This window comes from Narcine bancroftii, chromosome 4 (genome assembly GCF_036971445.1).
Source record: "Narcine bancroftii isolate sNarBan1 chromosome 4, sNarBan1.hap1, whole genome shotgun sequence".
In the NCBI taxonomy this organism is placed as follows: domain Eukaryota; kingdom Metazoa; phylum Chordata; class Chondrichthyes; order Torpediniformes; family Narcinidae; genus Narcine; species Narcine bancroftii.
Window position 1 is genome coordinate 105,038,197 of NC_091472.1, and position 22,008 is coordinate 105,060,204.

Genomic DNA, 22,008 nt, shown 5'->3' on the forward strand with positions numbered 1-22,008 from the left:
TTGTAGTGCAATTCACACAAAAGTGCTGAAGAAACTCAGCAGATCATGCAGGATCCATAAGAAGTAAAGGGCAACTAACTTTTCAGGCCAGAAACATTGGTCACCCCTTACTTCTTTTGGCTGCTTCATGACCTGCTAGGTTTTTTCCAATGCATTTGTGTATTGCAGGCAGCCCTTTGTACCTTCTCTTGCATGTAATTAGATCATAGTAATCTTTCACTTCAATTATACTTTCCTGCACTTACTCCCTATCCCCTAACATCCAAAAAAACCCTCCTTAGCATCCAAATAAATCCTTCATTGTCTTGAGACAGTGTTCAGAGATGCGTTACGATAGACATTTCTTCTTTCTTTTATCTTCATTTTTCAATCCTCTCCTCTTCTCCCACCCGTTTGCTAACTTTTCATTCCTCTCCACCCAGTCTCCAATCACCCTCTCTTGAACAGGAAGAAAAATAACTGCTGGAAACACAGACTTTGAATGGAAACCCTTTGGTCGAGAGTAAAATTTTAAAAGACTTCACATAGATTATGTGACCTATTTGTTGATTTTTTTTTGAATCATCTTAATTTTTTCTTGCATTGTAAACAATCTCAAAATAAAATGCGTCACAGAATAAAATGTTTTTTTTTACAAATAGGCCCAAAAAAAATCTGATGTGCAATAAAACCTGGCACTTTGACATCAAAAATGTGGAGGTGAGTGTCCATCTTCAATCACAGAGGGATTGGTTTTTGGGCCCTTAATTAGTGTGAGGCAGTATTCTGTAACTCGATGTGTTGAAATAACGAGGGGTTCACTCTTTTGATGAAAGTTGATTTAACAGGTGGTGTATCAGAATCAGTATTATGGAATTCATTGCAGGAATTTACATCCATTTAATTCTAATGAACTGTGGACTTAAAAGGTTTGGAATAAAGGACTGATGTGCAAAGGTGAAACATTAAACTGATATTCTCCCAAATTCTTCTACTTATTATTTTTAAGGTTGCATCTTCCATTCACAGTGGAATTGATCAGCAATGATTTTGGAATTGATTGATGCTGCAATTATTGGTTTAAGAGTAGCCTGAACCTCATGCATTAAGAACCCCTATTGCCGAGGGGCTTTCTTTGCTACTTTTCATGCAGTTCTATCTCTGATTTTACAATCCAAGTGAAACACTATCTCACTGATGCTGAACATGTGGTGTTGATCAGGTCTGAGTTTTGTGAGATCAAATTAGTTGAGATTTAGTGAAGTTAAATACTTCCAATGGCTGTGCTTGTTCTCAATCTGTTTGCCACGGAAATGACTGGATTTAATATTTATGCTGAGTTCCATTGACACAGTGTCCTTATCAAAAAATCTAAGGCACTGCAGAGAAATAATTAGAGGTTATGAGGAGAAGATTAGTCACAATAAACAAGTAAAATAAATGCGCAAAAGCATCGTGACTTGAAAATGATTTAATGAGGTTATAAGAAAATAGAAGTTCCTAAAACATGAGAGGCATTGATAGGGTGGACAGAATTATTTCCCCGGGATAAAAGCATTGCACACAAGAGGACAAGCATTTAACATGAGGAGGGGAGGAAGTTTAAAGGAGATGTGCGGGGCATTTTCTTTTTATGCAGAGAGTGGTGGGTGCCTGGGATAGGTTGCCAGAAATAGATCTCTTTAAAAACTCTGGGTAGAATGAAACAACGATCTTCCCAATTAATACTCATTTGGTAAATTGTAGTTTTGTTGCAACTGGTTCTATGCAGATCAGATTAGAGGGTTTAATCCACATCTTGGAAAGTTTAGAGGATATAGAACAAACAGGCAAATTGGACAAGCTTAGGTAGACAACTTAGTCATCAATGGATGAGTTGGGCAAAAGGGCCTGTTTCCATGCTGTACAACTCTGTGACTGGCATTCTGGCCTATAAATCCAAAGCTTCAGAGGATTTAGCAATTTAAAGGGTGCATTAAAATTGCACTGGTTGGACTTTGAGGCTGTTCTACTGTCTCTCATTGATCATCTAAGTGCCTGCTGTTTTTATTTGTTGCAGGACATTTTAAATGACTTGGAGCACTGGTGGCCTGATCTGATCCATCTCAATAGTACTCGGCTCTGGTAGGTCTTCTGTAAATCACCTGGTTTTCAATGCAACCATTGTTCGCAGTTGAGAAATGCAAAGACTGTGGATACTGGAAGTGAGCAAGCACTGAGTCAGTCGCTGGAGGGACTCAGCGGGTCAGGCAACATCTGTGCGGAGAAGTGTTCAGTTGATGATTCAGATCAGGACCCTTTATGGAGACTGACATAAAAAGGGGGTGATATTACATATCTAAAGGGGGGGAAGCAAGGGGTAAGAGGTGACAGGATTGGGGAGGTGGAGAGGCAGGTGGAAAGAGAGACTATGGTGGTGGGGTGGGAGAGTTCAAGAGAAAAGGAAAGAGGAAAAACAAGATGGGAACAATGGAACCAGATGGGTGGGGTGGAACCTAAAATAAGAAAAATCAGTGTTCATGCCATTGGATTTAAGGCTGTCCAGGAGGAATATAATGTGTTGTTCCTCAAGTTTACATTTGATCTCACCCTGACAATGGATGAGGCCATCTGGTCAAGCGGAACAAATGAGACTGTGGTAGTGAGCCTCAATGAGAATGTGGTCATAGGGCCAGAGAACAACTGAAATTGCAGAAAGTGAGCTTCGCACCACTCCATTCAGAAGTGGGAAGAAGTAGGTTATCATTCAAAGTTCAAATGTATTGTTAGAGTTCATACATGACATCACATACAACCCTGAGATTCTTTTTCCTGTGGCCTGGCATAATTTCTACTTATCGGTAAAGCAAAAAACTGTGCTCAACACGAGATATGTATACAAAAGAGAGAAATATAAACAAACTGACTGTGCAATGCAAAAGAAAATAATAAATATTCAGTAATAAATAATGTGTAAAGTAAAAGTCCTTCAATAAGTCTGTTGTTGAGGAGTCTGATGGTAGATGGGTAGGAACTGTTCCTGAACCTGCTGGTGCGAGTCTTGTGGCACCTAGACCTCTTTCCTGATGGCAGCAGAGAGAACAGAGTGTGTGCTGTGTGGTATGGATTATTGACTACAGCTTCTCAGTGTACACAAACCCTGCTCCAAGCCTCGTGCTGTGATGCAGAACAGAAGATTGCTCCACTCTGGAGGCATCACCTTTCAGATTCCAAGATCAGTAACCATTTCTAAGTGTTATCAGCCTGGTGGAAGGTAAATTAAGTCCAAGTGGCTCAGGCTTAAGTGCTTTGTGAATTTCTAGCTTATCTCAGAGCCCCAAAAAAACATCATTCACCCACCTCCTGTTGAATCAGACACAAAATCAAGAACCCAGTCAGCATCATGTCTCTTGGAGCCCAAGTGGTTTGGCCCAGAAACAGGTGCTTCGGCCCATCCAGTAGGCACCACCAATCAAGCATTCATTAATGCTAATCCCACTTTATTTTCCTCACATTCCCACCAACGTTCTTCCCCCTCCTCTGCCCCACCACCCAACTACACATGGGGTGAATTGACAATTTACAGTAGACAATTAACTCATCAACCAGCAGTTGGGGAGTGGGAGGAAAACTGACCAGCCAGAGGAAACCCACGTGGGCATGGAGAGAACATGCAAACTCCACAAAGACAGCATTCCAAGCTATCCTTTACCATCTAATGGGCTATTGTCCTATTTCAGTATTGATTTTGATCACGAGAAGGAAATGAGCCCTTAGCTGGCCAAAGCTGGATAAGTACACAGCATGTAAATGTTACAAGCCCAAAGGACTCCAAAACCCAGCAGCAATAGACATTCACCAAGACAAGTGGTTTTTAAAACAAAAGTTATTTTTAATCAACTTTAAACATGAAAATAAAATAAAATTTTAACTTAACTCTATAACTAACCCAAATAACCCCCTTCTAATTCTAAGCGCACGTGTATGTAATGTGTGTGTAAATTCAAGAAAAGTTATTTGGTTCACATTTCAATCTCACTTCTCATTCTTCCAAGTTCTCTGGTTGCAGGCAATCACCATACTGTGCACAGAATTTAACATGTATAAAGTTCACCAGGCTTGGTGCTTGCAAGGTAAATCTTTACTGCTCAGGAAGGTTCTTGTAGGTTTGCAGAGAGAGATGTGTAGTTCCAGGATTTCCACAACTGAGGTACCACCATTGATCACCTCAATGTCTTGCTGATGAAACTTGCTCCATCAGGGTTCTCCAGATGGTAACCTCTTTCTTCAAGCTACCACAGAGTTCCATTCCTTCCTCTATTTCAAGAGAAACATCAGACAGATAGCACTTCCAGCCATCTTCTGCTCTGGAACTTGCTTTCATCAGTTTCAAACAGTTTTCCCTGGATTGCACCTTTCAGTTACTCGTCAGTGTCCCACACACTGACCGACTGAGAGCTGTTAACTCAACTCGCTCTTCCAACACCAACTCCCAAGAGAGCATGTGACTCATGTCTTGCAAAGCCCCCACCTTCTCCAACAAGCAACAGGAGTTCCTTCTTCTTCTCAAGTTGTTATCTTAGGTAAACAGTCTAGAATTGACCTTCCTTTCTGTGAGCACTTTGCAGAAAGGGTACTGATAGACAGCATGACTTCGTAAGACAATGGTCAAGCATTTTATGAAGGCAGTTCAATTAACATCTACTTGTGAAAGGTGCTTACATTCTCCAAGAAATCCTGCAATGTGAATTCTTCAGTCTTTCAAATAAGATCTGTTAAAATGTGTGTATGGATGTGACCTACTCTAAATCTTATAAATTCTCCCCAAATATTCATATTGTTACACAAACAAGTAATGCAGATATACCTCTGCTGCCCACAGTGTGTGTTGCAGCAGCTTGTGCTCTATTGTCAGGAAGGTCGTCCTGTTTCTGATCTGCCCTCCATGCAAAGTTGGTAGAGTGATGAAGTTGGGGTAGGAATTGTAATTTGGTGCAACAGGCTCATGTGGGGGTATTTGGCAGGGGCCACTGCTAATTGCTCCTTGGGTGCAGCCAGCTCCCCACCATGACTACCAGCCCCCCCACATCTCCATCGGGCACACAAAACTCAAAACGGTCAACCAGTTTACCTATCTCGGCTACACCATTTCATCAGATGCAAGGATCGACAACGAGATAGACAACAGACTCGCCAAGGCAAATAGCGCCTTTAGAAGACTACACAAAAGAGTCTGGAAAAACAACCAACTGAAAAACCTCACAAAGATAAGCGTATACAGAGCCGTTGTCATACCCACACTCCTGTTCGGCTCTGAATCATGGGTCCTCTACAGGCATCACCTACGGCTCCTAGAACGCTTCCACCAGCGTTGTCTCCGCTCCATCCTCAACATTCATTGGAGCGCTTTCATTCCTAACGTCGAAGTACTCGAGATGGCAGAGGTCGACAGCATCGAGTCCACGCTGCTGAAGATCCAGCTGCGCTGTGTGGGTCACGTCTCCAGAATGCAGGACCATCGCCTTCCCAAGATCGTGTTATATGACGAGCTCTCCACTGGCCACCGTGACAGAGGTGCACCAAAGAAAAGGTACAAGGACTGCCTAAAGAAATCTCTTGGTGCCTGCCACATTGACCACCGCCAGTGGGCTGATATCGCCTCAAACCGTGCATCTTGGCGCCTCACAGTTTGGCGGGCAGCAACCTCCTTTGAAGAAGACCACAGAGCCCACCTCACTGACAAAAGGCAAAGGAGGAAAAACCCAACACCCAACCCCAACCAACCGCTGCAACCGTGTCTGCCTGTCCCGCAACGGACTTGTCAGCCACAAACGAGCCTGCAGCTGACGTGGACATTTACCCCCTCCACAAATCTTGGTCCGCGAAGCCAAGCCAAAGAAAGTAGGTGACTGATGGGAATGAACAAAAGAGTCATAAAGTTTGGGAACAGGCCCTTCATCCAACTTGCCTATGCTGACCAAAATGTCCCAGCTGTACTCATCCCATCTGTCTGTTTTTGGCCCACATCTCTCTAAACCCATCCTATCTATCCTTGTGTCTGTCCAATTACTTATAAAACATTGCAAGAGTACCTGCCTCAACCACCTCCTTGGACTGGCCACTCCATAGACCCATCACCCTCTATGTAAAAAAAATTACCCCTCAGGTTCCAGTTAAATCTCTCTTACCCCACCAACCGATCATCTATGTCCTCTGGTGACTGATTTTCCTGCTCTAGGCTAAATAAACCGTTCAACTGATCTATACCTCTCATGATTGTGTACACCGAGATGAGATCACCCCTAATCTTCTTCCTGCACTCCAAGGAATAAAGCCCTAGCCTGCTCAACCTGTCCCAATAGCTCAAGCCCGGAAGTCCTGGCCACATCCTCATAAATCCTCCCTGCATGCTCTCTAGCTGGACAATTTCTTCCCTGTAGCACGGCGACCAAAACTGAACAAATGTGGCCTCACCTATATCTTGTATAACTGCAATGTGACCTCCCAACATAGAGTATATTTTGATTAATGAAGGTCTATGTAGTGAAGCCTTTTTGACCACCTTATCAACCTGCGGCTCAACTATGTAAAAAAACTGGGACTGGCAATAAACAGATGCTTGATAGTTGACATGAAGTTTGTAGACTAAAGGGTCCATTTTTGTCCTATACAATTTATGAATTAAATATATGATGGAGAATCATTGGTCTAAAAATGTTAACTGTTCCTCTCTCCACAGATGCTGCCTGACTTGATAATTTCTAGTATTTTCAGTTAAATTTTCTGATTCCGCACAATGTTAAAAAGAACCATGCAAGGGATTTGTGATTCACGTCTAGATACATGGACACAATGTATCATGGAAATTCAAGGGACTACAGAGGAATAATTTGTGGTCACAAGGAGAAGGTTTGGACCAGGTGCCAATTGGCTAAATTGTAATAAAAACACACACATCTATTAAAGAGGTCAGGAAATATAGAAGTTTATAAAACTGTGAGAGGCATTGATAGGGAGAGCATTCAGAATCTTTTCCCCAGGGGAAAAAACATCACAAACTCGAGCACATGCATTTAACGTGAGGAGAGAGGAAGTTTAAAGGAGATGTGTGGGGCAAATTTCTTTACACAGACTGTGGTGGGTACCTGGAATGGGCTGCCAGGAGTAGTGCTGGAAGCAGATACAGCAGTCGTGTTTAAGAGGCTTCTAGATAGACACATGAATACGAAGGGGTCGGAGGGATATCTATCAGGTGGAAGCAGCAGAGTTTTAGTTTGAATTGGACCTCGTGTCAGGCACGTGTCAGGCACAGGCACGTGGGCCAAAAGGCCTGTCTGTTCCTTCTCTGTATTATTGTGTTCTAAAAATATTTTGGGAGAAAGAACATGAGATTTTCCTCCACACATTTTCCTAAGAAAGAAGGAAATCAAGGGATATGTAGTTCGTGTAGGAAAGTGACACAGAGGTAAAAGACTAGCTATGATCTCATTTGAATGACAGCAGGCAGGATGGGCTGAATGGCCTTCTGCTTCTTTGCTTCAGTTTGTTAAAGGGAAGGGGGAATTGTTAGGAGGGTCTGGGATCCAGACTAAGAGGCAGGCTTTGACAAGAAGTAGCCACATGGTCAAAGTTTGAGGCTGAGAACTCTGGAGCACAATGAAGATACAGCCTGTGAATTTGGAGTTCACCGGGGTGGTCTCCAGTCTGTGGCATCAGCTGATGTTCTGAGTCTCACTTTCTCAGGAAGCACGAGTGGCAGAAACATGGAACCTGTGCGGCAACGTTGGAGTCCTTGAACTCCCAGAAAAAGTACTTCAGCAAAGCACTGGAACTGTTCAAAAACATTAACCTAAACAGGTAACTGGTCTCCTATCTTAGAGAAGTCCTGAGTGGAATACCTCTGCTATTCTGCATGTAATCTGATGCTTTTTGTTCACACATCCAAAGCTGAAGGTGGACCAGTCGAGGTGTGTACCAGGAAAATACTGAGTTTGTCATATACATTGTACAATGCACATAAGCACTAAAATTCTTACTCTCTGCAGCCAACTCAGTACTTTGCAAATAAAAAAAAGATACAATAGAAAACATTAAAGTAAAAAGAGATAGATAATAAATATGCACAGTTACTAAAGCATAAGGAAAATAAAGTGATGTTCCAATCGTGCAGAATGGCCTTTTTGCAGTGTCAGAGTTGTTTGTGATTAGGGTCGGATTGGGAGATTAAAGAATCTGATAGCTATTGGGGAAAAAAACTATTCTTGAACCGAGAAATGTTAGACTACAGACTACTGTACTTTCTTCCCAAAGATAGCAGTGAGAAAAGGTTATGACCTGGGCATTGGAGGTCCTTTATGATGTTGGCTGCCTTCTTGAGACCTACTACCATCAATATTAATTTGGATTTTTTTATTTCTATTCAATGCAGCCATCTTCCTTTATTCCCCATTTCTTTCACTGACTTTCCCCTTGTTTCCCACTGTGAGCTGTGTGATATATTTGTTGAACATAGCCAATGCGAGTTCTTGGTGCAAATCCATTCATCCAAAATGCATTTAACCAAAGCATCTCTCGAGGTCAGGGTTCAATCTGGGTCCCTGCTTCACCACTTCACCTCCCAATTTTATTCATCAGCTTAGGACCAAAACATCCATTATCAGTTACTGTCCCATGTTGTACCACAAAAACTTTTTTTTAAAATTTTTTTATTTTTCACACTATAAACCACACTGATCATGATACACACATTTTCCTTCTTGAATATATAGTGTCGTTTTCTCCCCCCATTTCCCTTCTCCCCTCCCTCCCTCCCTACCTCCCCTCCCATTTATTCAAAGTTCAAAAAACAAGATACATTAAACCCGTCAAACAATGCTGTCACTCAATAAAAATAAACAAGAAATTCCACTGAGTCAGTTCTTTTCATTCTCTTCTCCTTCTGTCATTTTAGGTGGTAGATGTCCCCGGTAGGTTTTCTCTATTATGTTTCATGTATGGCTCCCATATTTGTTCAAATATTGTAATGTTATTTCTTAAATTATATGTTATTTTTTCTAATGGAATACATTTATTCATTTCTATATACCATTGTTGTATTCTCAAGTTATCTTCTAATTTCCAGGCTGACATAATACATTTTTTTGCTACAGCTAGGGCTATCATAACAAATCTTTTTTGTGCACCATCCAAATCAAGTCCAAATTCTTTGTTTTTTATGTTACTTAGGAGGAAGATCTCTGGGTTTTTTGGTATATTGCTTTTTGTGATTTTATTTAATATCTGGTTTAGATCTTCCCAAAACTTTTTCACTTTCTCACATGTCCAAATTGCATGAATTGTTGTTCCCATTTCCTTTTTACAGCGAAAACATCTGTCAGATAGTGTTGGGTCCCATATATTTAACTTTTGAGGTGTAATTATATAGCCTGTGTATCCAGTTATATTGTATCATACGTAACTTCGTATTTATTGTATTTCTCATAGTTCCTGAGCATAACTTCTCCCATGTTTCCTTCTTTATCTTTATGTTTAAATCTTGTTCCCATTTTTGTTTAGTTTTACCATTTGTTTCCTCATTCTCCTTTTCTTGAAGGTTAATATAAATGTTTGTTACAAATCTTTTGATTATCATTGTGTCTGTAATCACATATTCAAAATTACTTCCTCAGACTGCTTCCCAATTTGTCCTTCAAGTAGGATTTCAGTTGGTAGTATGCCAACACTGTATCGTGAGTTATATTTATCCTTCATTTGTTCAAAGGATAATAATTTATTTCTCGAAAAGCAATTTTCTATTCTTTTGATCCCCTTTTTCTCCCATTCTCTAAAGGAAAGGTTATCTATTGTAAAAGGGATTAGCTGATTTTGCGTCAGCATTAGTTTCATTTTAATACAGTTTATCCTTCCTATTAGTGTTAGTGGTAAGTCTTTCCAATGCTCTAAGTCGTCTTGTAATTTTTTCATTAGTGGATAATAATTGAGTTTATATAGATGGCCGAGGTTTTTATTTATTTGTATACCTAGGTATCGCATTGCTTGCATTTGCCATCTGAATGGTGATTCTTTCTTAAATTTTGAGAAATCCGCATTATTCATTGGCATTGCTTTACTTTTATTTGCGTTAATCTTGTACCCCGTCACTTCTCCATATTCCTTCAATTTCTTATGTAATTCTTTTATTGATATTTCTGGTTCTGTTAAGTATGCTATAACGTCATCTGCAAATAAACTGATTTTATATTCCTTGTCTTTTATTTTTATCCCTTTTATTTTATTTTTTGTTCTTATCAGTTCTGCCAGTGGTTCTATGGCTAACGCGAACAATAAGGGCGATAGTGGGCATCCCTGCCTTGTTGATCTGCTTAAGTTAAATTGTTTTGATATATATCCATTTACTGTCACTTTCGTCAATGGCCCCTTTTATAATGCTTTAATCCAATTAATATATTTCTCTGGTAAGCTGAATTTTTGTAGTACTTTGAATAAATAATTCCATTCTACTCTGTCAAAGGCCTTCTCTGCGTCTAAAACAACTGCTACTGTTGGAGCTTTATTTCCTTCTACTGCATGAATTAAGTTAATAAATTTACAAATATTGTCTGTTGTTCGTCTTTTTTTTAATAAATCCAGTTTGGTCTAGATCTAATATTTTTGTTACATAGTCAGCTAATCTGTTTGCTAATAGTTTAGCTATTATCTTATAATCTGTGTTAAGTAAAGATATTGGTCTATGCGACGCTGGTGCGAGTGGATCTTTCCCTGTCTTTGGTATTACTGTAATTATTGCTGTTTTGCATGAATCTGGTAAGATTTGTGTTTTATCAATCTGGTTGATTACTTCCAGGAGGGGAGGAATTAATAAATCTTTAAATGTTTTATAGAATTCTATTGGGAATCCATCCTCTCCTGGTGTTTTATTATTCGGTAGTTTTTTTATGATCTCTTGTATTTCTACTATTTCAAATGGTTCTGTTAATTTATTTTGTTCCTCTGTTTGTAATTTCGGTAGTTCAATTTTAGTTAAAAATTCATCTATTTTGTCTTCTTTCCCTTCGTTTTCAGTTTGATATAATTGTTCATAGAATTCTCTGAAGTTTTCATTAATCTCCGTTGGATTATATGTGATTTGCTTGTCTTTTTTCCTTGATGCCAATACCATTCTCTTAGTTTGTTCTGTCTTAAGCTGCCACGTTAGAATTTTGTACGTTTTTTCTCCTAGATCATAATATTTCTGTTTTGTATTCATTATGTTCTTCTCCACCTTATATGTTTGTAGTGTTTCATATTTTTTTTAATCTGCCAATTCTCTTCTTTTAGTTGTGTCTTCCTTCATTGCTAATTCTTTTTCTATATTTGCTACTTCCCTTTCCAACTGCTCTGTTTCCTGATTGTAGTCCTTCTTCATCTTGGTTATTTGCCCTCTGATGAACGCTTTCATTGCGTCCCATAGTATAAACTTATCTTTCACTGATTCCGTATTTATTTCAAAGTACCTTTTAATTTGTCGTTCAATGAATTCTCTAAAATCCTGCCTTTTAAGTAGCATGGAGTTTAATCTCCATCTATACATTCTTGGAGGGATGTCCTCTAACTCTATTGTCAATATCAGGGGTGAGTATCCGATAATAGTCTAGCTTTATATTCTGTTTTCCTAACTCTGTCTTGCATGTGAGCTGATAACAGGAATAGGTCTATTCTTGAGTATGTTTTATGTCTACCCGAATAATATGAATATTCCTTTTCCTTTGGGTGTTGTTTCCTCCATATATCCAAAAGTTGCATTTCTTGCATCGATTTAATTATAAATTTGGTTACTTTGTTCTTTCTGTTAATTTTTTTCCCAGTTTTATCCATGTTTGAATCCAAATTAAGGTTGAAATCCCCTCCTATTAGTATGTTCCCTTGCGTGTCTGCTATCTTCAAAAAAATACCTTGCATAAATTTTTGATCTTCTTCGTTAGGTGAATATACATTGAGTAAATTCCAAAACTCCGAATATATCTGACATTTTATCATTACATATCTCCCTGCTGGATCTATTATTTCCTCTTCTATTTTGATTGGTACATTTTTACTGATTAATATAGCTACTCCTCTAGCTTTTGAATTATATGACGCTGCTGTTACATGTCCTATCCAATCTCTCTTTAATTTCTTGTGCTCCACTTCAGTTAAGTGTGTTTCTTGTATGAATGCTATATCAATTTTTTCTTTTTTTCAGTAAATTTAGTAGTTTCTTCCTTTTGATTTAGTTATGTATTCCATTAATATTTAAAGTCATATAGTTCAACCTAGCCATTTCATACTTTGTTCATCTTTCCTTTCTGTTTCCTCATCATCACCTTTCCTTCTTATCCATTTCTGCTTTTTTTTTAACACTTTATAAGACAACATTTCTAAAACATCAAACATTTCCCTTATTCTCCTATCTAAAATTCCTTTAACCCCACTATCCCCTCCCCTTCCTGAGTTGCCCTTTATCCCTTGTCGGGCAACCACATCTCCCCTCTCCATTTGGATTTGCGAATTCTCTCGCAAGCATCAACTGATTTTGCAGTGACCGTAACTCCTCCCCACCCAGCCCCCCCAGAAAAGATTTTAATTTTCATATACAACAAAGGTCTCTCTCTTAATTCCCCCCCATACTTCCTTTCTTCCCTTTCTTTCCCTTCTTAGTTCTTACCTATATTCTATTTTGTATATATATACATACACACATACAGATATATATATATATATATATATACCTACAGACACACATACATATAGTTTGTGGTCATTTTTGTTCTTGTTACATATCTTCCTCCCTCTGTCTGTTTTTTAGTTATTCTGCAAATTTTCTTGCTTCCTCCGGATCCAAGAATAGTCTCTTTTGCTGCCCTGGAATAACTATTTTAAGTACCGCTGGATACTTTAGCATAAATTTATATCCTTTTTTCCATAGGATCGTTTTTGCTGCATTAAACTCCTTCCTCTTCTTCAGGAGTTCAAAACTTATATCTGGATAGAAAAATGTTTTTTGACCTTTTTTTGTCTTCTCTTATTTTCCTCATTGCTTTCTCCAATATATTTTCTCTTGTTGTATATCTTAAGAATTTTACTAGAATGGATCTTGGTTTTTGTTGTGGTTGTGGTGTAGAGGCTAATGTTCTGTGTGCCCTTTTTATTTCCATTTCTTCCTGTAGTTCTGGTCTTCCTAGGACCCTGGGGATCCACTCTTTTATAAATTCTCTCATATTCTTGTCTTCTTCATCTTCCTTAAGGCCCACTATCTTTATATTGTTTCTTCTATTATAATTTTCCATTATATCTATCTTCTGAGCTAACTGCTCCTGTGTTTCTTTAACTTTTTTATCAGATTCTTCTAATTTCTTTTTTAAGTCCTCTTCTTCCATTTCTATGGGTGTTTCTCATTCTTTCACCTTGTCCACTCTTTTTCCTATATCTGACATGATCATCTCTAATCTATTCATTTTTTCTTCTGTACTTTTTACTCTTCTTTTTATTTCACTGAATTCTTGTGACTGCCATTCTTTTACTGTTTCCATATATTCTTTAAAAAAAAATATATCCATGTACTTGCCCTTCCCTTCATCTTCCATTTCTCTGTGTTCTTCCTCTTCTTCTTCTGAGTCCACTCCAGGATCTGTGTCCTTTACCTCTGTCTCTTCTGGTTTTCTTGTTGGGTTGTTTGTTTTATTTTGTTGGGTATTTTTGGTCTTCTTATTTTTATTAGAAGTGTCTTGGTGTTGGTCTTCCTCTGGGTTGGTCATCTGTTGTTTCCTTGATTTCTTTTTACTCTCTTCTTTCTTGCTCTCGTTATTTTCTGTGTTTTCCTCTTGCTGCTTTGTTGTAGCTGTCATTCTCAGCTGTGGAGATCGACTCCTCAGCTGGTCCCCCCTCCTGTCAGTGTTATTTTTGTCTTGCGCATGCGCGGTTGCACACTTTTGTTTGGCTCCGTGAGCCATTTTTGTAGTCCCGAGTTCGGGGCTTCAACTGACCTTAGGGAGCGGGATTCTCTCTCCACGGCGGGCCTCCTCGGACAGGTAAGGCCTTCACCTTCTTCTAACGACGTCCTTTCTTCTTCTCTTCTTCCCGTTGCTTTTGGCTTTTCTTTTTTCGCTGCCATTTTCTCCACACCTTTATTTTGGTTTTTGTGTTTGTGCCTTTGTTTTTTCACTGTCTTTTTTTAACTTTTCTGGAGAGGGCTGGAGTTCCCCGACCGGCCACTACTCCATCACGTGACTCCTCGTACCACAAAAACTTGATGTCTATTTCAATTCAGGAATTTATTTCCAACTAATTTTTCTTTCAAACTTTATTTAGTGTTCTTGAGAAATTTAATATATTACCATCGACCAAGTATTACAAGGTAAGACTTCAGTGCTTTTAAAATTGTTTTTCTTCTGTGCTATGCACATTAACCCATTAATTCTCATTGTAAAATTCTCATATTTAGGTGGAAGACATAGAAAATGCCCTTGTGTCAGTCTACAGGGTAACACCAAAGATTCAGTGCCTGTTTCCCACCCAGGTAATAAATATATTCCTCTAACATGGTGATCTGTCTGGTTTTAAACAAAACCTGGTTTGGTTAAGAGTCATAGAGTCATTCAGCATAACAGGGATTCAGTCCAACTTATTCATGCCAGCCAAGTTGACATTCTGATCTAGTTCTATTTACATGCATTTGGTCTGAATTCCTTATAAACCTTCCTATCCTTAGATCTGTTCAAATGTCTCCTGAATCTTGTAATTGTGGCCAGTTCTAGTTTCCTCTTGAAGATCATTCCAGATATTGACCACCCTCTGAGGGAATTATATTTGACTTACTTTGGTAAATTATAAATTAAATCCAAGATTTCAATTCAAAGCATTTTACTTTTCATACATTTTACTCTTGTTGCTAGTTAAAAGAACACACACCTGTGTTTTATACCTTGTCCACCCAGACTGAATGTGGATATTATGCAAAATAAAAATCAGTTTGTCTTGAGATTTATTTGGCTACTGTAGATAATAAGATTATTCTAATTACAGGGTTGCAGGAAGATTATGCTGGAATCAATAGTACTTACCAGACTTTATGTCTGGGAATTGGGGTTAAATAGAGATTTACAATCTAAAAATTTGAAGATGCAGTTTCTTGTTTGCAAAAATTGTGATTAAAAATGACAAAGTTCTGATTTAAAAGCTCTCCTATGGAGAGATAACAATCAGTGGTCAAGCAGCATCAGTGTGGGCCAATGTTTTGAACTGGAGCCCTTCATCAAGACCTGGAGTACAGAGGGGTCCCACTGAGTTCCTCTCATGTATCATTTGTCATCCTGATTCCAGCACCTGCAACCTCCTTTGTGTCTTCAGATGATTTTATTTTCTTTTATACTCAGGCAAGAGATGAGATAGTAAATCAAGTTTAACTTTGTTTTCTCGTTCTCCTCCATCCCCCAACCACAGGGAGTATCAGAGCAAACACTGGGCCAGATTGAACTCTGTTTCACCAAACAATTTCAGCTACTGAATTGCAGAGAGGCTCCACCCAATATAATTGTTTCCAAGGATGACAGACAGCGCAATACTTATCCAGTCCTTTCTGTGTGTGACCGGAACAAGCCAGTCAGTTATCCTCCAATACAACACCTGTATTGAGTGTTTCTGGAAAGTTGCCCACCTTAGTGCCAGTAAAGTTAATCTCGTCACCTGAGGAAATATTACACTGTCTTTAATATATCTCTAATGCATTAAAATTTATCAAATTTTGAACACTCAGCTAGTTGATTGGTGTCATTTTTTTAAGAAAGCATCTCCAACTTGAATTTTCAGCCTATCTACAAACAACAGTTCTTTCTATTTTTAAAGACCTTAATAGAGTGTGGCTTAAACCTCCACTGCTCAGACCCGAAGATGCTGCAAGACCTGCTGAGTTTCTCCAGCCCTTTTGTGTGTTGCACAACTGTCAAAATATTTCTTTCTTCTCTGTTCCTGTTCAATCGCCAGGTACCAGTGTAACTGTGAATTAGAGGCTCCAATTTATTTGGTCATGACATTTGTTCTGGACTTGATAGATTTGATCATTTGCACAGCATTGCATTTATAAAACGTTTGGTGTATTACACTGCATCTAATTTTGCTTATGCTTCAGGAAGTTCTTGTAGATATTATTGAAGGGGCCACTGGAATAGTTTCAAGGACCATCAATAAAGTTAAAGTGGATAACATACAGGGTTGCTAAGTTAATTGGGTGAAATTAGCCAGCACGGGTTTCAAAGGCTGTATTGTAAATATATTTCAATTTGAAATGTTCAATACAGTTGGAATTGACATTGAAGAAAAATAGATTTAGAGGCTGATAAAGGTTTCATAGTGGGTTTAGACAGGGTAAATGAGAAGTAGCTGTTTGCATGAGCTGAGGCTTCGAAGGCCAGGGGTTACAGATTTAAAGAATAAAAATTAGAAGGGAGATGCGAGGAAGGACCCACGTCGTGGATGTTCCTGCAAGGATGGCTCAAAAACAGTTTGTGTCCTTATCATGGGCACAAATGCTCGACACAGCAAGATGGCAACATTTCCATGATAAGTCATCGGTTGGTTTGAGCTTTTATTCATTTTGCAAGAAACAATGGATTGGAACATGAAATATTTCCTCCTGATTGTGTACTTTACTCAGTCTCATTGGCTACATAAAGTTCTGATTAATGGAGTGGGGATTTACTCCTTGATAGCTGAACTCAAGATTTTCCACCATTTAAGGTTTGCACCAAATCTTTCAATCAATTCCAAAGGCCAGAAGAAATTGTGAGAATTGTTGTGTCAGCTATTGCAATTTTTAGCAATTTTGTTGTGAATAAATTTCATAAAATTGTTGATAATGTAACTGAGTAAATGATTAAAGAGTTACAATCAAAGTTTAATTTGAGATCAGTCATTTGTTAATGGACAGGACCTTAACATCAGAAAACAGCCCAAAAAAAAATCAATAGCAGCAAGATGAGAAAAGGTTTTCACCCAAGGCTTAGCAGTCTGTTTAATGAAGAATAAATATCCCTTCATCTTAAGCATCTTACTACTTGGGTAACCTGTGGGCACATACAGCTAGATCATAGTATTCCTTTGCCCTGATTCACCTCCTGTATGCCCTTTCTCAAGAGATTTGCCTTTTTCCCCGCCCCCCCATCAAATTCCATGTCATTTTACTGCCCACCACTGTTGCTATTCATGTCTTCCTACAATCAATTTTCTTGTCAGCTACAATCCCAATTTTTATACAGATTTAAATTTAGACATACAGTAGTTACAGGCCATTTAGGCCCACGAGTCCATGCCGCACAATTTACACCCCTGGTACATTTTGAACGAAATATTAAATAAAAACATCCCGTAATTTTTAATCACCTTGTCAAAAAATTCAATCAAGTTAGTTTGACATGACCATCCTTCAAGTCCACATTTAATTTGTAAAAACAGAAATTAATGAAAAACGTTTAATTTGCTTCCCAGAAATTTTTACACAAACCCAGCATGGGGGAAACAGGTTGACCTGTCGTTACTTGTTCTATCCTTTTCATCCCTTTAAAAGATTCTAATCTTATCAGTTGCCCGGGATCAGAGAGGATTGAAAAATAATGCTCACACTCTCATTTCCTTCCTTACAGCTATTAAGAGCCTGGGATAAATGTTATACACAAAAAATGGCAATCAAATTGCTTTCAAAGCTGACAACAGTAAGAAGCTGCGAGGACACGACAGGTCAGGCAGCATCCATGGAGAGAAATGATCAGCCACTGTTTCGGATTGTATTTTTATCCAGCTAATATTCCACACAATTATGTCTGCAGGAAATTCCACGAATATGTTAAACACACACCCAGAGCACTTTTCTAGTCCCCATTTAGTATTCCTCTATTCATAGCATAGTGTGAGAGTATTTCGAGGTGGTTTGGGAGGAATTGCTGGAGCAGCTTGCACACACATTTCAAAACACAGGACTTTTACAGAGTGCTTTTTGCTGAAAGAGCAACCAAGGTGCAGGATACAGCTGGCCTGGGAGAGCTGGGGATCTTTGCAGGGAGACTCAGAACAGTCTGGCACTCAGAGAGGGAGGGGAGTGAAACAAAAGCTGCTTTCAGGTGTTCTGATAGAAGGAGTTCAGCTCACACGTTTAGGTGGCCATGGAATGGACGGCTTTCTGGCATCTAAATGTGCCAGCTGACTGCTAGCCGTCTAGCAGAGAAAGCCAGCTACAGGTGCCTAGTCCCACCTATGCTGACCTCACGTCATAGCAGCGCGTCAAGGCATGCCTGACAAACAACTCAGGCATGACTTGACTCCTGCTCACTCACCCAACTCCCGCTGCCAGTCTCCCTTCCCCCCCCCCCCCATGCGGCAGGAGTCGGGTGGGCGAGGGTGGGGAAATTGGCAGCGGCAGTCGAGGGTTGGGTGGGGTGGGGGGAACCGACAGTGGGAGTCGGGTGAGCTTGAGGGGGGGGGGGGGAGACTGGCAGCGGGAGTCGGGCGGGCAAGGGAGAAACCAGCAGTGGGAGTCGGGCAGGTGGGGGGGGGGGGGGGAAGGCCTGCAGTGGGAGTCAGGCGGGCAAGGTCGGGGGGGGGGGAGAACCGGCAGCGGCAGTCGGGTGGGGGACCAGCAGCGGGAGTCGGGCGGGCAAGGGTGGGAGGGGGGGAACCGGCAGCGGGAGAGGGTGCAAAATAAAATTTGAAGAAGTCTACCTTAGTCTGGCTACCTTGTCTCAGGAGTCAATGGCTGACGACATCACCGTGACGTCATCAGCCTGCCCCCTGGCAGCCCGGGCCGCTTTCAGCTGCCACAGTCAATACTCCGAGCAGGATAGTTATACCTCTCAGACAAGGGTTAGGTGAGTAACCCTCCTGGCCAGCTTTTCTGGTTTCAGATGGCCACCCGACAGCCGCACAGGAGTATTCTGTGCGGCTTTAGTCAGGCTTTGTGGCCATCTGAAAGCAGCTAGAGAGACACCTAAATCAGTTCCAGAAGGACAAAACTGGCAAACTTTTGGAAGGCTGTTGAGTCAAAAGAAAAAGCTGGCGGTCTGAAAGGTGCCCCCTGAAAGGGGCAAGTTTCATCAGCAAGATTGATTGAGGAGGAATCAGTTGCGGATGTCCTGGAAAAGGAATCTCTCTTTGAAAACCAGCAAGAACCCTCCTGAGTGGTAACCATTTGCCTGTTAAGCACCAAAGACTGGTGAACTTTGTTAATGCTAACTTCTGGGCACAGTACAAGAATTCTCTGCAACCAGTGAGATTGGACTGTGATCCAAATAACTTTTCTAATCTTAAATATACATTACACACACCTGTGCTTAGTATTGGGGGGTGGATTAAGTAGGTTAAGTAATAAGTTAAAGTTTAATTGTTTTCTTGCTCAATTATAATTAAAAACTACTCATGTTGAAGTAACCCTGTGTTGTGGTGCATATCTAATGCTGCTGGTTTTTGGGGTCCTCTGGACTCTGTTGTAGCGTCACCGTCAGTTCACAGACTTACCTGACACATCGCGGGTTAGCAGTGCTGGGAGCCAAAGTACAGCGAGTGGATCAGATGAAGCCCCTGGCTAATGGCTCATAGCCTGTGGCCCTGCAGCTGTTCACTAACGAGCTCATTAACAGGCAGGGAATAAAAGGTCTGTGTATGTCTGCAATAAACCAATCTTGAGTTGACTACGTTTGTGTGTGCTTGCCTTTATTTAGTGGCATCTACCGTAGTAGCTGCTACACTGTAACATTTTCTTCTTAACATTTTGAGTTATTGTAATATATTATGATCACAACTGTCAGATATGTTCCAGCTTCCTTCTCTAAAATTAAACCCAGAACCACTCCTCTTGTTGTGACATGCTATGCACTCACTAAAATATTTTCCTGAATGCGTTAAGAATTTTACACTCTGATAACATTAGAAAACATTAAATGCTTTTTTTTATTTTTTGTCTTTAGTTTTCAGAAATGTCCTTGCCTATTTACCATCTTATTCCCTGTTCAGGGATAAAACAGCAAGTGCAATCCATTTGAGGCTCATTTGATAATCTACATCTTTTAGGATTTCTCAATGCTATAACTTAACCATGCTCTTTATGCAAATTGAGAACTACAAACAGCAGTGGTAAGCTGTTATTTCTACTCTTGAAACCCAGTCTCATTAACAGGAATATCACATATCCACACATCAGCATTAAAAAAAAATGGCCATACTATGTAAGGAAAATTAAGTATAGGGCAATTAAAAGGTAGCCAAAATTTAAACCAGTAGAGACTTCATAAATCACCAGATTAAAATGTTCAACTTATAACTTAGAGGCAATCAATATATAAACTTTCCTGTTTAACTTTAATGTTGACCCACATCTGATCACTGAAGTAGCAGAGAATTTTGTTAACTGCTAAGTAACAGCTGTTTTTAAAGTGATGAGTTGGAAGAAAGTGACACGTTCTTGTGCAAGGTCAGGATCTTTTCATCAATTATGTGATTTTTGCCGGCTTCACTGTGCTCGACCTTTAGATGTTTTACCAAGAAATGGACAGCTTCAACAATGCTGCGAACCACTCCATCAAAATGCATTGAGGTGGCAGCATATAAGCAATCTGCTTATTAGTCACAAAACTTAGTAAGTCGCTTTTAAAGATCCTGAAGAATGAAAATCTCAGTTCAGATAAATGGGCTGCCATGTTTATTCACCACTGGAGGTCCAGTCAGAGGGAACATCGTATATTACAAAAAGCTGCAACCAAATGAAACTTTCTACCACTTCCTAAAATCGAACCTTCCTCTTCCTTCCAGTGTATTTTGTGTCAAGTCGAACAGTCCTGGGGAGGGAGAAGAAAATATGGGTTAAAATTCACCGCGCATTAAAACTGTACAATCTTTACGGGGGGGGGGGGGGTGGGGGGGGGGAAGAGTGTCTCTGTACAATCACTAACTTTATTTGTAAACTAAAACCAAGTGCAACTAAGAAGAATTGGCAATGGGAACTATATTACCTATACTTGCTTGATCTTAATTTTCTAAGAGAAACCAAGCCAGGCTGGGAGTTCAGAACTACTTCCATGGTTCTTCAGAGCTTTCTGCTTCAAACAGCACAAGCATCTTTTCTGAGGAAAAGATGATCCCAGCCCATCCTCCTGACAGTAATCGCTGAGATCCAATAACTTTCTCAAAAGGGATTCCAGATGCTTGTGGTTTATTAGGAAAGATTTTTTTTTAAACTTTCCTTTTATTTGTCATATACATTGTACAATGTACATGTGCACCCAAGATTCTTATAGGTACCAAGATTCTTATTTGCAGCAGTTACACAGGTACTTTGTAAAAAAGCAACTTTAACAGTATACATTAAATTATCCCAGAACAAAGAGATAAAAGATGTATGAAAAATATTCGTAAAGTTAGTTAGTGCAAAAAGAAATGGCTCAGTAAATGTAGTGGTGCAATAGTACAGACAGTTTATTTGTGGTCTCAGAGTAATTTATGATTAAGGTAGTACAGGGTGGTTCCAGGCCTGATAGCTGTTAGCTTCTCAAACCCAGAATTATTGCACTTCAGGTTTCTGAACCTTCTTCCAATGCATATCAGAGGAGACAAACAATGCTGCAATACATACACCGGCAGCGTTCAATGTAGAAATGCAAATCAAGGAAGTGGTATTTAATTTCTTTAGGTCCAGTATACAAATCAATGAGCAACTGTACAAAAACGAGTTTGAAGCAGTCCAAGTTGAAGATGGAGCAAGCTGATTCTATTAACAAAATTAACCATGTGTATGCATCCAGAAGTGTGCAAGGAGGTGCAAAGTTTCTAGTGAATTACTTTTCAGTTCAGCACACTGAGCAGACTAGGGTGTTCGTTACAAGCAGTGAATGGCATAGCCCAACATCCCTCACCTTCCTTGGCGCCTCCGCCGTTCCTTCTTCTGCAAGATCCAGTCCCTGCTGCCCTTCGCAGATTTCCCCTTCATGTCTTTAAATCTTAACCTGTGGAAGAAGACTTTGTTTGAAATAGGCATACCTACTGTCCCTTCTGCTTACT

General features: G+C 39.7%; 2 protein-coding genes across 4 annotated transcripts in view; one reads left to right on the forward strand and one right to left on the reverse strand.

Moving 5' to 3' along the window:
- The window catches only part of LOC138760938 (ribonuclease T2-like), a 30,899-nt gene extending 15,173 nt beyond the window's left edge, over nucleotides 1–15,726 (forward strand). For both annotated transcript variants that reach the window (XM_069932325.1, XM_069932326.1), the window contains exons 5-10: nucleotides 642–699; nucleotides 2,039–2,103; nucleotides 7,702–7,815; nucleotides 14,284–14,329; nucleotides 14,417–14,491; nucleotides 15,415–15,726. In XM_069932325.1, the coding sequence (XP_069788426.1) occupies nucleotides 642–699; nucleotides 2,039–2,103; nucleotides 7,702–7,815; nucleotides 14,284–14,329; nucleotides 14,417–14,491; nucleotides 15,415–15,606 (550 nt within the window). In that variant the 3' untranslated portion in view covers nucleotides 15,607–15,726. The remainder of the gene's footprint in view (nucleotides 1–641; nucleotides 700–2,038; nucleotides 2,104–7,701; nucleotides 7,816–14,283; nucleotides 14,330–14,416; nucleotides 14,492–15,414) is intronic.
- A 4,904-nt stretch (nucleotides 15,727–20,630) lies between these two features.
- Nucleotides 20,631–22,008, reverse strand: part of bud23 (BUD23 rRNA methyltransferase and ribosome maturation factor) — a 40,737-nt gene continuing 39,359 nt past the window's right edge. For both annotated transcript variants that reach the window (XM_069932332.1, XM_069932331.1), the window contains 2 exons: nucleotides 21,864–21,953; nucleotides 20,631–20,789 (listed from right to left, as the gene is read on the reverse strand). In XM_069932332.1, coding sequence (XP_069788433.1) covers nucleotides 20,735–20,789; nucleotides 21,864–21,953 — 145 coding nt within the window. In that variant the 3' untranslated portion in view covers nucleotides 20,631–20,734. The remainder of the gene's footprint in view (nucleotides 20,790–21,863; nucleotides 21,954–22,008) is intronic.